Genomic DNA, 17,347 nt, shown 5'->3' with positions numbered 1-17,347 from the left:
CAATCGCAATTGAATGGAGAAGAGAGTTTGTTACCTTGCAACACTGTTTATAACGACCGGGCAATTGTTCACACAAATGCAACATTTGTCTCGCGACATAATCGGTTGTGACGTTTAGTACGACGGCCGTAATCTACGTCGACCGATGCAGCTGAGCGTCGACGATGACTGCGTCTCTATGGCGTATTTGCGTGTAAACCAACCGCAAAGTCAGGCCCAAATGTCAGAGTAAACCCTATGGAACACGTATGCCCGTTATGAAATCACTGACGGTCATTGTAATAAGATCGATTTGCATTGACCCTTATCTGCCGCGATCGCAATGCACAACGCCCATTGTGATATTCCAATTATTCCGTGTACTCCACGGCATTTGCGGATATCCACAATGCCGTTTGAATAAGTCTTGGAAATACCGCACATTCGCATAAATTTCATATGATATCTAGATGTATATAGAATGTACCGGAATTAATTCCATATTTCACTCAATTTTTCTTTAATTAAAATTCGCATTTTTTTACAATCTCTTTTACACTAAAAGTATTATAAATATAATATTATAACATATTATATATTATAGTATAATATATTAATATTATATTGTTTTAATATACTATAGTGTATAGTATAATATATTATAGAGTAGGTATATTAGTTAGGGAATGGAAGAAACTCGTTACTTGTAACGAAGTTACAGTTACGAGTTACTTTTTTGATAATTTTACTGGTTACTAATTTTATTTTTTTTCTTTGGTAACTGTAACGGTAACGTAGTTACATTTTTTTTAGTAACGGTAACGAATTTTACAGTTACTTTTATCATTACTTTGCACACGACTGGACACGGTACGATTGGACACAAGCCACTCATAGCGCTTGAGACTAGAAAGCCCCTAGGCCCGTCCGCTGTGATTGGTGGTTATCGATTTTAAAAAAGTAACGAAAAGTTACTATCTCAAGTAACGGTAACTGTAACGAGTTATTAGGGAATTTTTGTAATAACGTGAATCCAGATACGGTGAACGCTAAAGTCACGTTATCCTTTTTTTAATTAATTGTTAAGAAGAAGATGACTTGATCTTAGCATTCATCATATCTGGATAAACGGTATTGCAAAAACTCCCTATTTTTAAAAATCGGTAACTAGTAATGGTAACTTGTTACTTTTTCTACTCGGTAATTAGTAACTGTAACTTGTTACTTTTAAAAAGTAACTTTCCATTCCCTGGATTATAGGTATACTATATTGTAATATATTTTAATATAATATATTAATATATAATAATATATTAATATAATATATTAATATGTTATATTGATATTAGAGTATATTATATATTATATTACAGTAAATCAATAAATGCTAAAATCTGAAATTAAGATTTCGTTCAAAAATAACGTAAATTCAAAACAACGTCTACTGAATGTTAAAATTATAAAATAACTGACGAATAGTTTTTCATTCTCCTAACTCATTAGATAAATCTCTGAGTTAATATTATTATTATTAACCGATGTTGTTATTATTATTCGATATAACTCGATGAAAAGTAATAAATTTATAACATATTGCAATTTAGAACAAAATATAAATTTTCTAATAAAATGTTAAAACTAAACTGTGTTTTGTGATATTTTAGTAGTTGCGAGAAACGCAAATATATATATACTATGTCAGACAGGGTCGCTGCTAGCAACGTCTATATAAGACGTTTTTATGCAAAAGGGATTTTGCCGTTCTTTTCATTTACTTTTAAAATGGTTATTTATGATCTTTCAAATAAGATATTTTTTTAAATACCTATCTTTAGAGAGGATACAATTTTTCATTTTTGTTCCGAGATATTGATCGTAAATTTTTTTCTAGGGCGGAAATAAGAAAAGTGAAAATTTTTTCCATTAAGGTTAATAGAGAAGCTTTTCACTTTTCACGCTCCAAGGAAAATGATCGGTATTCTGGTGCTAAAATGGTTTGGTATGGCTTTATTGTATGTACTGAAAGATTTTAGTAACGTCAGGAAATAAACAACTATCCGATCCGATCATTAGTTTTAGATGGTGTGATACGATTACTCTAAATTGACATAGAGTACACGTTACGGAAGATATTAAATCTGATGTTAGAAGTTAGAGTAGAAAATTGACTTTTTTAACTTAATTTGACGCTCCTCTTTGTTAATGCGCCTTTGTGCAGTGCATAACTCGCACGTCTGCGTGCGGCGGCCTTGATGATAGATGTGAGAAATAAAAATGCATTGTTTAGAAAAAAAATATGTATATGAAGGTAGGGAGGCTCATAGAAGATTGCATACGTAAACATTTCAATCTTCAGTGGAAACTTGATGTAAAATTATGGCGTAAACGCGTACAGATAACGATTTTTCTGTCCGAAAAAAAGAGCAGATAAAAGACTATTTTTGCGATGTGCAACATATGCACTTTTCCATAAGTGAATCGATGTATGGTTCCGTTGTCCGTAGACGACGTAAACTTATGATGAGAGATGTAAACTTATGATATGGTCGCTTTCATGGATGTTTACTACGGAACCGTCAGTGCATGGAGCATGACTGAAAAATAGAGGTCATACTTCAATTTATTTGTTTGGATTACCGTTACATTTTACGGTATCAAAATTCTTTACAATATGTTCTATAGAAAGGTTTAAAGGTTCACAATTCTAAATTCTTGAATTCTAATTGTTCACATAAAATTAATTTTTTTCATATTGTGTTCTACAGATTAATATTATTAACAAGAAAGTTACATTTGCATCAGGTTTTCCATTTAGTGCCATATATCAATCGCGAAATGTGACGAAAGTCTAACGAGGAAAAAAGTTCTTTAGCAACTCTATGGTATTTTATTGCTTGTCGTCTTATCGTAGATTTTATGGGAGTATAGATTTATGACAAAAATCCGGCATGAATAAGATACGGGCATAGACGTTTTATAGCGACAGATTTATCTCACAAGCGCGTTACCATGACGATGTCTCTTTTTATCGATGGATATGAGAGAACATATTACGAAAATTCATCAAACGACTGTTCAGCTATGTAAAATAACAAATAAAAGACAATTTATTCGAAAAAGCATTAAATTTACATATGCTTGACTTTTAATTCCGCCGTTCGATTAATATGAGATTTGCGATAATATAAAACAATTGTGCGACGTATAAAGTCAAAGTCTAACATTTAAAAAATTTGTTGCTGTTGTTCTAAATATTAGAAAAAAGAAAAAATGTATTTCAAAAGACTCACGTTGAATTTACACGCGTTCTAATTTCTTGACATGTGTTGTTCGATTGTACGATAATATATCGCGTATGCGAAATTTTCATAAATACGTAATGGTGAAAAAATGCTCTCAAAATCATTTTTCAAATTTTTCATGCGATAATCTTGGCCCGGTTTTCCGACATGATCTTTATTTATGCCTCGGGAGGAATAACTGAGTCCCGCACTCTTATACCACACAATTCAAATCCTGATAAAAATTGTGTGGAAGCCCGCCATAAGGAGCTCAGTTTTCTTTTACGCAGAAGTCTTATTAATATCTTTCTTGTGATTTCCCGTAGACTGAGAATTTTGTTATCAAAATACCATCTTTCCCTTCAGACATTCTAGGATGAAAATAATTTGCATGTTCATTTGTATACGCAGTGAATCTTACTTTTTATTATTGTGAATATCTTGATTTATTATAAATTTTAGCCGCTATTTTCACATTGTACTATATTACGCGCTACTAAATAATATTTTAATAATTGATAGTTTGATAACTAAATATAATAATTGATAATTATACAGCAAGAAAAAGATCTTGAAATAATAAATAAAACTTTTCTTTATTAAATAATTAATACAATTTTTTATATTTGTAGTATATAATAATAATAATAAAATTCTTTCCTATATTATTATATAATATATTAATTACACGTACATATAAGTAATTAATATAACAAATAGAAACGAGAATATATAGAATGATCATCTTGGTCATCTCAAAAATCTTTTCGCGGCGCGACTACAGTACATCATCAAAATGCAATATTATATATTCATAGATGTGCATTTTGTGACGATCATTTCCATTAAAATTCATTCTTCGGTTGAAATCATCTGGTCTTTAGATGTGTCAGCGATTCTTTTCTTCGCTTCGTGCAAGCTTAACTCATAAAAACCGCTCGATCTTCCAAAAAACGCGAAATGAAATGCATCGCGCGATCATAACCACGGAATTCCGTGTGAACGGCCGCGTATGAAACTCAACGGTCTTGCCTACTTCGGGTGATAAAATGTTATCGTTAAGCTGCAGCTTAAACTTGGATGAGAAATGTTGAAGCGATTTAGTCGAGGTGATTGAAGTATCAAGATCTTTTCTATTTAAACTTTAGAAATAGAAAATAGAAAAGTTATCTCTCGTATTTTTAAGTAAAAGCTAACAGTTTATTGATTAGGAAATAAGATCATTTTACAGTATATGAAATTGAATGCCGATTTTATTAAAAAATCGAAAAAATTGCATTTAAAATATAAAAAACTTGCGATTTGGGTGTATTGATTATTGCTGTTCAAATAAGTAAAATAAATAAAACTTAAAATGCAAATAATTAAAAATTCCGGGAAAATTCATAATTTTCAAGTTCCATTTTATTTGCTTCATTTATTTCTTATTTGGCTTATTTATATAATAATCAACTGCGTTTCAACTCTTTGTGCTTTGCATTTTATACTCTGCGCAGCACTTCATTTTTCATAAACTTGGAGGCGAACTTTACGTGGTATTTCAGTGAAATCTTGAAGTCGCTTTTGTCCCTTCTTTCTTTAGCATTCATGAATTCAATTATCTGTTGTATTTCCCAAGGATGCCATATGTCTACCAATTTTACTACAATTTGGCTTACCTTACGCCGTAGCGTTTTTCGTTACATGCACGACAGAAATAGAACGATGCCGCACGGATAACGAGAATTTCTCGTAAGCGGAAAGAAACTAGCACGTGAATTTTTCATCATTCTGTAGAAGGATACTACAAGATGCCGCCAGTCGCGAGAAAATGCAGTCATATTTAATACTTTGTATTCACAAAATTGAGATAAGGTTAAACAAGAACATTACTTGCTAAAGTTATAATATTAAACTTTGGTTTTCCATTGTGCACATTACATTATTCCGAAATATTGTATAAGTTTTATTAAAGTAACATGAATCTTTCATGAAATTATTATCTTAGCAAAAATATTTATCTCGATCACAATTATTCTGATTGAAAAAAATGCACGAATCAGAATTTTCTGATTAAATTTATTAGAATTCTAGTTGAGATAACCAGAATTCTGGTTGACACAATATTTGTGGTAAAATCTATTGTATATACTAAAATTTTTATTTTTACCAGAATAATTATATCGATATCAGAAATTTAATTATCTCAACTAGAATTCTAATAGATTTAACTAGAAAATTCTCGTTCATCCATTTTTCACCAGAATTACTATTTAATCCAACCAGATCATTTTTCTCATAATACTACTATATTAATGATTGGTAATACAGTTATGTACATTGATTTAATAACTTTATTATACATAATTGTAATGTGTAATATTGCAATATAATTTAACACTGCCTCTGCATTACAAACAATATAATTCAATTCCATCTCTACAATAAATCACTATTTTGTGATTTCATTAGAGATATGATAATTATATTTATTATGTGAAAAGTATGTTCATATTAAAAAGTAGTGCAAAGATAAATTAATTTTCTGTTAAATAGTGCTTTGATAATATTCTGTAAATTACATTAACACAAGGATTCTTGTCCCTAGACGCGATTATCACGATGTAACTGTGTTCGTTGTAGAAGAGATTTATACAGCGCGAATGTTCATGCTGTAATTGCTCGTATTTTTACTTGTCTACGGATTCGCTTCGCAGTGCTTAAATTCGTCCTTGCGCCTTTGTTCCAACTTTCGTGGGTGGGCTGCAGTGCAAATGCATATATGGAATGCAAATTCCGTGCGTTCTCCACCGGAAAGACACGCGAGAAAGAGCGAATGCTAACGATACGAGTACGAAGTATAGTAAGACTTTATAGGAGGAAATTACTTATATCGTACCCCTTAAATTTAAACAAAATTATAACAAAAATACTGAAGAGATCAGAATATTTTTGTACTTACATCAAATTTTGGTTCATTGATAATAAAACAAAACACTTTTATGGAAATAAACATAGAAATATTGTTTAACTCTTCGTGGTCACGTGGAGTTCAGAAGACACCAAAAAGGTGTGAGATTTTATATTTCTAAGATCTTTTTTAAAATGGAACTTAAACTGTCATTTATCCGAAGTTTAAAATACTATTTTTGCACCTTTAACCGTATATTGTTCCTTGAATGTCAGCCTTTGCAATTTTTTAAATACAATATGTTAAAATTAAAAACTTTAAGAAAAAAGCCACTGCATTTCCATATTCTACAATGTTTAAAGTTTGTTCAGTAATTTTTGTGATTTTAAAGAACGAAAGCTGTAAATATGGCAATTAATTAAAATGTTTGAATCATTTTGCCTCTTGTGTGACCAATATAAAATCTCTTTAGAGTAGGTGTGACTACAAAAGGTTAAATTAAAATTGAAAAAAGTAGCTTTTAGATTTCAAGACTGGATCGTTAAATTGTATCATTTTTAAAGTGGATTTCTAAATCGTACTTCTAATAAACAATCATTAGTTTTTACAAAGAAACATCTAAATTTTCTTAAAATTCAACAAATAATATATGTGAATAATTTTTAGTAAGTTATCTTAAAAAGACTCAACAAACATACTTTTTCTTATATGTATAAATATCAAAATAATTATAAAAGTATCATTCAATTATTCAATTTTAACATGTTATTTTATACGAAGAAGAACGTCAATCTATATATCACGGTCAAACGTGTTATTTTATCTTAAATGTAGATATAATACAAAGACTAGTGACAGTATTATTCAACTACTCAATTTTAATGTTATTTTATATTAAATGTAAGTACGAAAATATTTTACATGCAATAAATAAATTAAACTAAAGAATTTTCTCGATACTAAATAAAGAATATTCTTTTTAACTCGGTGTTTACAGCCGAAAGAAAATGATATTACATATTAACAATTAAGAACAATAAAAAAATTAATGTAAAACTTTCAGTACTTTCGTATTTTATAAGCAATAAATATATTAAGATGAAAATTTTTCTATAATTTTCAATTTATTGTTTATATTTCAACATTATTTAATTTTTTATTTCGAAATTCGATTATTAAGATAATAAAAATCATCGAATTTTTATCAAAAATATTGATTTCTTGAGAAAAATTAAATTAAGCCGAAATAGGAAATTATGTAACTGTGGTATATGTTCATTAAACATAATAGCAAGTATAAAAATGTACAAATTAATAAAATTCATGTCACGAAGAGAGTTGTATATTGTTAAAAATTTCAATGCAGATATTGCATCTTCGTTTGGATTTTGATTAATGGAAGATTACTGGTACACTTGTTCGGCTTTAAGCCAGTTCAACTTTACGATATCTTATTCCTCCAGATGTCGATAAGTGTCGATAAACTTCTGCTGCAATATGAAACTTTAGCCCAAGTATCAGATCCTCGATATATCCACTAGCTATTTACAAGTCCAAATACTTCACTAATCTATGCATTAATCCAATGAATCGACTTAATACTTATTAATTACTAGGAGAGAATTTTTAACACGACAAATTCATAACACTTAGACAGCTGAATGCTATATTTTTATTTCGACACGCTTTCCTAAAATGAAAGCAATAATAAATGCGTTTTATTTAATTTCTACAATAAATGTACAAATATAAGTAAGATGAACATAACTACGTAAAAAATTTTCAAATCGTTCTTGTAAAGTTAATTACGAAGTTAGATTTATTAAGTTTCTTCAGATAATAAACACATTAAAAGATGTAAAAACTTTTAAGTCGTTAATAACACTAACAAATTACTCGAAAGTTATTAAACTTTACCACAAATTCTTGGTTCATACTTCGATTGATCAAAACGTTTATTTGTAATGGGATATGGAGAGAGAGAAAGAGAGAGAGAGAGAAAGTGGTAAAGTTAAAAATAAATAAAGAACGCAAAGAAGAAGAGATAGGGCTCTGAGGAAACGCCGTGTAATAAAAAAGCGGTAGCGTAGTTTAAAGAAAAAAAAACAAAAAGAGTGATTTATTCAAGAAAGATAAACTGCAGGTCGTAATGGTAGAAAGCAGGCAAGGGATGGGGAAAAAGCGAAACTTAGAGAGAGAAAGGGATAGGTAACAAGCAAAGAAATAAGGAAAGGGTAAGGAAAGACAGAGAAAGAGAGAGAGAGAGAAAGAGAGAGACCACGGGGCAGAGACAGAGAAAGAGAGAGTGTTCACAAAGTTGTATTCGCGAAGTGTATTCACGAAAAGTAGTTGAGAACTCCGAGGATTGGGGTGGCTACAGAAGCGATGGGATAGGTAGATAGATGGAGTAGGTTTGGGCTCGTGCAGTCGTAAGAAGATAAACGTTGCTTGGACACCAATAGAATGAAAGAGAGAGAGAGGGGGAGGGAGAGAGATAGGGGGGAAGAGAGAGAGGGGGGAAGGTAGTCATTCCTAAGTTATCCCGCTCCCATTTCTTGCATTTTCCCCGAAGCGAGGCGATGCGACGCAAGCGACATGGACGAGAGAGATCGTCGCAACTGATTGCGTGCAACTTCTCACTGACTGCTGATTGTGATTGGACACAGGGCTGGTAAGTGGCGGTTTGCACGAGAAGAGGCTGCTGAATGACCTGCTGGACACATACAACGTGCTGGAGCGGCCGGTGGGCAACGAGTCCGAACCCCTCGTGCTGAACTTCGGCCTCACGCTCATGCAAATAATCGACGTCGTAAGTGCCCAACTATTTTCTTCAGTTTCTTCATTCGGCGTTGGACTAATTTTCCCTCGGGTCTTCAATGTTTAATCGAATTCGTCCTATGTCCTTTTTAAATCTTTTTCTTTGTTATATTCTTATTATTTCTGTTCTTTTATGCTATTTCTAAAAAAAATGCGCTAATCTTTAAGATATTCTTACAGATCTTTCATATTTTTTTAATCTAGAATTTTTTTCTTTTGGAAAGAACAATAACTGATTTCTATTTATTCTGTTCATCTATTTAGTAGTAAGAATTAATAAAAAACAATATTATAATTAATTTTTTTAGTCTTAATAATCACGGTTTATATGTATAATATGTAATATTATGTAATATCAGTGTAATATCTTGGCGCAAGCGTATTCCATATTACTATTTTATTCACATTATATATATATATATATATTAATATTCTATATCACTATATTATCCATTTTATTAATATTAATATCGGTGATGTATAAATTAAACGTGCATCAGTACACGTATCCTGTCATGAAGATGATACTCATATCAGATAATGTGACATATATCAGAAGTCTTGAATAGTCGTGAGAGAAGCAATAATATATTCTTGAGCACATTAAAATAATATATCATACATATTTAATTAACGTTTCTATACTTGCTACGTCTATAAAATTTTATATATTTTTTTTAATTCTATACCAAACTAATTTTTTAAAATAACTTTAAAGGTGATTAACTATTAAAGTGATTAAATATTAAAGTAATAAGTATCTAAAAAGTTTTAATTAATATATAATACAATTGAAAGGTTTTTAAATTTTTCTTTAGTAATCTGTAATATCTTTCAGATTATTTCTGTAATGTTAAATATCAAAAGAGCAGTTGTAACTCAATTTCCTGAATTGAATAATATTTTACTATTTTCAACTTTTTTCCATGTGTCTACATCAATCCATTTCTGTGGTTAGTTTCAAAGTAAACGTTTATATTAACGTATGCTTTAATAAGTAATAAACTAAAGAGTATGAAATTTCATATATTTTTTTAAGTTAAATTGTTTTACTTCATAGTTTTAGTTAAATTAACGATTTATTGAATAGAAACAGTGACAAACTATAGACATGATTAAAAATAACTTAAATTTAATATAATTTTACATTATGAATTTAATCACAGATTAAAAAAGTACAATGGATTACATACATTCTGTATATAATATGTAGATTTACATATTTATCGTTAACAAATATGTATGTGCTTTCCTCTGTCTAATCACATATATTTCCGCAATAAAACAAAGAGCATTTACCATGATCTACGATTTATAGACGCGTATCAATGTAACATATAGCGTGCACACCAACGAATAAAAGTATTCGCAAATTCCGAAGTTGCGGTTCCAAGTTCGCCATAGATGAATCGCGTGCACTGATCAACGTCACAGATCGACGCTCAACATTCGCCTAGTTCTGTAGACACACTATAAATTGAAGTAACAGCATCGAGATTATCTTTAGAAAATCGCTCGTCTTGACTGTTTGTGTATTTGATTATGAGTACTTTGATAAAAGACGTTTCTACTATATATGGCTTCATTATATAATAAGCTCGTGTATTTCTATAATTAATTAAAAGAGAAAAGATAGCATTTTTATGACTATATATATATATCTCAAGATATACATTTATTCGTCAAAGATATGAATGTGAAATATTATAAAATTACAAGAAATTAAATTTTAATTCGGATACAAAAATTCGCAAGAGCGAATTAAACAAAAATCGACACATTGATCTAAAAATCGGTTGAGTCTCGTGTCAAATCTTTTTAATTTCAACGTTTCAATGAAACATTTCATTGAAACGTTGAATATTAAAACATTTTTCAATAAAAAAATATTTTAATATTTTATTAATTCTGTTGAGTACTAGACATATTTGTGTGTATGATAAATTTATAATATATTACTTTCTTTTAAAATTTGTTAATTAGATTGGAATAAAAGTCAGCTGTCAAGTAACATTTTCATAAAAGGAAGAAACTTAATTCTACTGTGTTTAACTTCGCGAATGAAATACACCGCTTCGTCCGTCCTTCTATTTCCGCGGTTTACGTTTGTTCGGTGGAGTCATAATGGCGGAGTTAACGGACAACTTCCGCAAAGATGTAATGACTAAATCCCGTGTCTTGTATGCGAAACAGGAAGTTCTTAATTTCCGAAATCGTATTGTCGATTGGAGCCGCGATGGTTAACTCCGATCTACCCCACGACTTACTTTCAGTCGAGAAAGGCAATATTAATAAGCCAGTTTCATGGTGCACGCGTGGCCCCGAGTATAAATAACGTGCATGCACACGAGCGTACACGCCACGCGCTTTGCACAGTCGTTTATCTTCGACGTTGCACGCTGCAATTTTCGACGCAGCGCCAGGGGATGCGCGATAAACTAGCTAGAAGGATATCGAGTGGGATGTGAACGCGGTATTGTGATCATACTGGGTGTAATAATAATGTTCCGGTATTGATATTGAGAGGGCGCGTTGTGCGTTAGTGTGTGTTCACCCAAAATTCAAAAATTTATTTACCAAATCAGATACGCTCCTCGGGTAAAACGTTTTTTGTATGTCGGATTATTTTCTAAAATAACATTAGTGTATCTAGTATGTTTGTGATATTAGCATCTGCTTGTCAGCATTGCTGTGCGACTGTGCGTCTTTCATAACTGAAGTATAAATATAAAATTTTATATGCCAATTGTGTGTGTGAACAAGTTATTTAAAATCACCGCACGTTTATATGTATCGAGAGCACGACGCGATGATTATTAAAAAATGTAGCTAATATCCTATGATTTAGAAAATCTTTGTATCGCGGAATACAAATCAAAGTGTATATGCACGTATTGTTTCTAAATTTTTCAAAGGAATATGAATAAAAAATGAGTCTAGCTTTTGTTATCCTGTTATATTAAATACGTAATATATGGATCTTCTTTTCTTATTCTTCTTATTATTTTTGAATTAGGTTGTGTATAACTTACTTCTACTTTTCCTCATACGTTTGTTGCATTATGACAGAACATGTGTATGAGTATCAAAGAAAAAAATTATTCTCAATTTAAAACTCAATTTAAATTGAGAATAATTTTTTGCCCCACCCTGTGTATATATACATAGTAGGGTAGGGCATTTTAATCGCCCCAAGCGAATATCTCAGAAACTAAGAGAGATACAAGAAAAAGTTTTATATGAAAGTTGTACGTTTTCTTGGAGAAAAGAAGGTGGAAATAACGGATTTTAGATAGGGGGCACTACCAAGGTCAGGTCAGGGTCAACATAAATTTTTTAAATGGAACCCCCAATTTTTTATTGCATATTCTTGTAGCACACCTCTAGAGCTTTCCAAAACGCTATAATAAAATATTTTTTCATGAAGCACTTTTCGAGTTATAAGGTTTACAGTACCGCTGGCATTAGCATTACCCAAGATGTCCGACCGATGGCTAAAACATCTTGAATGTTGTTCAGGATCATGTTCTGGATAACATTTGTCAAGATTAAGGAAATTGGAGATTGTACTTCTTATTTTTATTTTTACGTAGAAATGAATTTTTGTGCAATCAAAATGAAAATCAGAGGAACAATCTCCAATGACCTTGATCTTGACAAACGTTATCCAGGTCTTGATCCTGAACAACATTCAAAAGGTTGTAGCCGTCGCGTCGGTCGGACACCTTGGGTTGCCGGCGAATGTTATTGCCGGCGAAACTGTCATTCAAGACTTATAACTCGAAAAGTACTTCATGAAAAAATATTTTATTATAGCGTTTTGGAAAGCTCTCGAGATGTGCTATAAGAATATGCAATAAAAAATTAGGATTTTTATTTAAAAAATTCATGTTGACCCTGACCTGACCTTGGTAGTGCCCCCTATTCAAAACCCGTTTATGTCCACCTTCTTTCCCCTAAGAAAACCTACAACTTTTATATAAAAAACTTTTTTTTGTATCTCTCTTTTAATTTCTGAGATATTCGCTTGGGGCGATTAAAATGCCCCACCCTGAATATATAAAAGCAGCAATATTAAATCTTTTTTAAAGAATTTTTAATAATCTCAAATTTCAACAATATTATATATTTTTATATTAAATCATATATTCTTATATCAACAATATTATATTCTAATTTTCGATTTGAAGACATTGTAATTTTCTATCGATATTATTCCCTCTCAAATTAAGACAATTATTATTGAATAACGAAAACATTTTTCTTGGTATAACTAGATCAAATTTTTTCATGTAAGCAAATTATGTCGGTTTAGCGCTAAATAATCTTATTTCAAGTTCTATATATCAAAAATAAAGATATTTTAAAAGTGAGAATAGTATTTTTGCAGTGATACACTGAAAATATATATTTACTAAATTTTAATAAATGTTTATTTAAATAGTACTACCTAAACATTTACTTACAGTAAATAAATATTTACTCAATACAAAAAATTATTACTTAAATTAATGGTTTTTATACCAAATAAGTATATTTTCAGATTTACAGTAAATATTTAGTTAGTATTATTCCAACAAATATTTATTAAAATTTAATAATTTTTTTTCGGTATATTTTTGAGGATTTTGAGTATATATATTTATCTTATGAGCGTATGTGAATATCCGCAATATATTGAATTTGCTTCCGTGGGACTGCAAAGTCCAAATGACTATGTGGATCAGTCATCCCTGCGGGCTGTATCTAGATTGCACATCGCTGCATGTTGCTGCCATCTGCATCCTGTGTACTCATGCACACGTGTCACTGCCTATCGCTTCTGCGCATTCGGGCATTTCGATGTATGCCATTGCAATCGCTGCAGATATCCATAAAAACCTAGCCTATGAAAAGTGTATGCGAGATAGTAACTTATTTGGAATGCCTACCATGCATGTTAAGATAGATATTCGCGCGATCTAACAACTCCTCTGTAAAACGTAATCATTTTGTGGCCATCAGAAATGTAGTAGAAAGTACTTTTCGATATCCATCATCAAACATTTCAGCAAGTGAATCTTAAATCAAAATTCTGTTGAAATAAAATTAAAGAATAGAAATCTAGGATTGCAAACACGAAGCTAAACTCATAAGAAAAAGCTTATAAAAATACCTATTTTTAATGATACGTATTTAATTCCAAATTATTTGTAAAAAGTGACCTCCTTTTAAAAAAAATCGTAGCTCTTATTGTAAAAAAGTAATTTGTATTCCGCATATAATGAACGTACTCTCTAATTTTATTTTCAAACAATCAATAAGAAGCTTTTAATGTCATCGCACACTGAATTAATCGGCGGAAATTTAATTGTAGGGTGTCGGTATGCAGCGTGATATCGCTACCTGTCTTCTTCTAGTCCGATAAGTATGAAGAAACGCGGTGATCTATTTTTTTTCACATAGATTCAGACACGTCTCACATGTACGTCACTGGATATAAAAACATTGTTGTCAATAAATAAATATATGCAAAAAAGCACGTGTACAAATCTTGCTATGGCTATTGAAGAGTTGCAAGGTTAATGAATAGCGAACTAATGTTGATGTATCACTTTTCATCAGCAGTAAAAGAGAAAATTTTGAAATAACCCCTCTAAAAATTACGTACTATTTAATTAATTTGAAGTAATTAATGCATATTGATATCTTTAATACTATTATAACGTGACATAATGAACTTACTACACTGAAAAAAATTACTGGTTGAAAATGGACGAATCAGAATTTTCTTGTTAAATTTATTAGAATTCTAGTTGAGGTAACCGGAATTCTGTTTGATACAATATTTCTGGTAAAATCTACTAGAATTCTTATTTTTACCAGAGTAGTTATATCAATCAGAATTCTAGTTATCTCAACTAGAATATTTTAAAGATTTAACCAGAAAATTCTGATTCGTCCATTTTCCATCAGAATTGCTATTTAATCCAACCAGACCATTTTTCTCAGTGTAGATTTATTAATTTTTGAATTGATTTATGGTTGTTCAATCTGAACATATTTTCTTACTTTACGTTTTTTCTTTTATAATATATCAGTTGATATTTATAAATTATTCACATATTCATTTTTATGTATTATCTGTATCTATTCATATTGGTATTTGAAAAGTAGAAGAACATAAATTAAAAATCTTATGTTTTCATGATACAACCTCTATAAAGGATCTTCACTTTATATTATGAATAAACATTTTCTGGATGGATCAAATAAACAAGTTTTAATAAATGCCATTAGAAAAAAGCTGTGTTATTTTCTAAAATTTTTTTTATACGTTATATAAACAAGTTTTATTTAAAAAATGCCAATTTTTAATCATATGAAATAAATGTTTTATTGTAACATTGACTTGTATTTTCGTATTTTGTATTTTCAAATAATTTTTTGACTTTATATTTTCAATTAATAATGTTTAAAATCCATTGAATTAATTTTATTCCATAATACAGTTTGTTTTTGCGACTACAACAATATAAAGCGGATTATATTTTAAACTTACTCTCTCTTGTTTTTCAGGTGCAAAGATATACTCTACTTCGATTAAAATCTTTTTATAATATTAAGGAAAATCGATCATTTATTTGAAAGCTCTTTCTCATGGTACTTTGAAGTCATGGCCCTTGAAATCATGAACAATTTCGCTCTTGAAATGTCTGTTCAGGAGTGAGTTTCAATAGTGTTCCGCAGTGGAATAGTACTTAGTCCGGAGATTAACCGAGTTTCAGAGCTCACTTGCAACAGCACCAACTATCTCGTTTCTTCGGTTGGGCATATGCACGTGAGCGTTTGCTGCGCACCGACGTTTCTCGTCGACAAGCGGGAAGGAAACTCGCGGTGTTATCATCAATGCGCGCAATATATTTCGGCACACGTTCCCTTAGGGCTGCTCAGACTTATCTCATGATGAGTTTGTCTTGTAGATAAGCGTAGCTTAACAAATCAGCTATGGGGTGTATCCCATCTTAAACGAGAAAATAACTAGCTGCACTTCCGCAATTTGTCGAGAGAGTTATGCAAGCGTCGTCGCGTAATTTATTATTAGGCTATTATATAAAGTTTACAATTCTCGGTGTTTGCCTTTGGCTAAGTGTTTAGAGGGGATAGTGAAGTTGATAGCCAAATAAATATTCGTATAATTTACGACCACCGTATAAAATATATATCAATCATACGTTTCTTTCAGATTACAGATTACATTTGGACAAAAATCCAAATAATAATATTGAAAGAAGCTATTGTCTTTTGACTTTGTATATTCAATTAATGGTGTCTAATTTTCACTGAATTTGTTTTATTTCATAACACAGTTTATTTTCTCGATTACAACAATATAAAATCAATGATGTTTTAGACTTGTTGGTATTTTTTGATTGTCAACATTAATAATTAAATCTAAAATTTTAATTCTGCAATTAAAGTTTACTTGAATTGAATAAAGAACAAGATATTATTTATATTCATTTATTTGAAGTTTTTGTTTTTCAATTGTTTATAACTAATTGATATCTCAATAAATTTTTCTTTACAATTTTTATACTTTTCTTTATAATTTTTGTCTAATATACGATAACAGGAAAAATTATTATATTTTGTGATAAAAAGGAAAAAAATAGATATTAGAATTATATGAATAATTGATTTGATCGGAAAATATGTGATAGAAATTCGTCATAAAATTGATTTGTTCTTTTTAATAAAAAGTTCATTTTAAATTGTGTGATATAAAAGAGTAATCAGCAAAATGTAATCAGAAATCGTTTTACGTATTGTATTTTAGTTCAAACGGATATAGAGAATTAAGCTCCCAATCTTTTCCATTTCCTTCTTTAGATATATAGACAGTTTCAGAGAGTAGTAATGAATCGCGTGTTTTTTCATCGTGCCGTTTGTTACAGTTTAAACCGGGGCTTAAATAACCAATTACATCCACAGAATCGATGATAATTCAAAGTCTTAGTTAAATCGAATTGGAAATGAAGATAAAACGTGAATGACGTGATGTAATACAAAGACGTACTTTTGAAGCAGAACAATTGGTTTCTTTTGTTTACTCCCAAGCTGTGATACTATTGCGAATTAACTTTCAAAATTAACACGCAGATTTTGTCTTTTCTTTATTATATTCGTAAGAATTCGTTTCCTAATAAAAAAATCGCGATTATTGTTGTGATTGACAGTCTCGTTTACGGTAGAGACACGTTCAAAATTTTGTAAAAACTCATTAGTATAAATGTATGTTGTATGATAATATTAAAGAAGAAATAATTTTATATAAAATATTTTACAGAAAATATTAAGTCGCGCTCTGCATGTGTTTTGATCTGATATAAAATGGCTG

General features: G+C 30.3%; 1 protein-coding gene across 1 annotated transcript in view; it reads left to right on the top strand.

Moving 5' to 3' along the window:
- LOC108728869 (nicotinic acetylcholine receptor alpha7 subunit) overlaps window positions 1-17,347 on the top strand; it is a 222,437-nt gene that overhangs the window by 58,374 nt on the left and 146,716 nt on the right. The window contains exon 2 of the mRNA XM_018457668.1: window positions 8,817-8,959. Coding sequence (XP_018313170.1) covers window positions 8,817-8,959 — 143 coding nt within the window. The remainder of the gene's footprint in view (window positions 1-8,816; window positions 8,960-17,347) is intronic.

Source organism: Mycetomoellerius zeteki, unplaced genomic scaffold, assembly GCF_001594055.1.
Source record: "Mycetomoellerius zeteki isolate Tzet28-1 unplaced genomic scaffold, Tzet1.0 scaffold114, whole genome shotgun sequence".
Classification (NCBI taxonomy): Eukaryota; Metazoa; Arthropoda; class Insecta; order Hymenoptera; family Formicidae; genus Mycetomoellerius; species Mycetomoellerius zeteki.
Note: the sequence above shows the minus strand (reverse complement) of the source record. Positions and strands in the feature narration are given on the sequence as shown.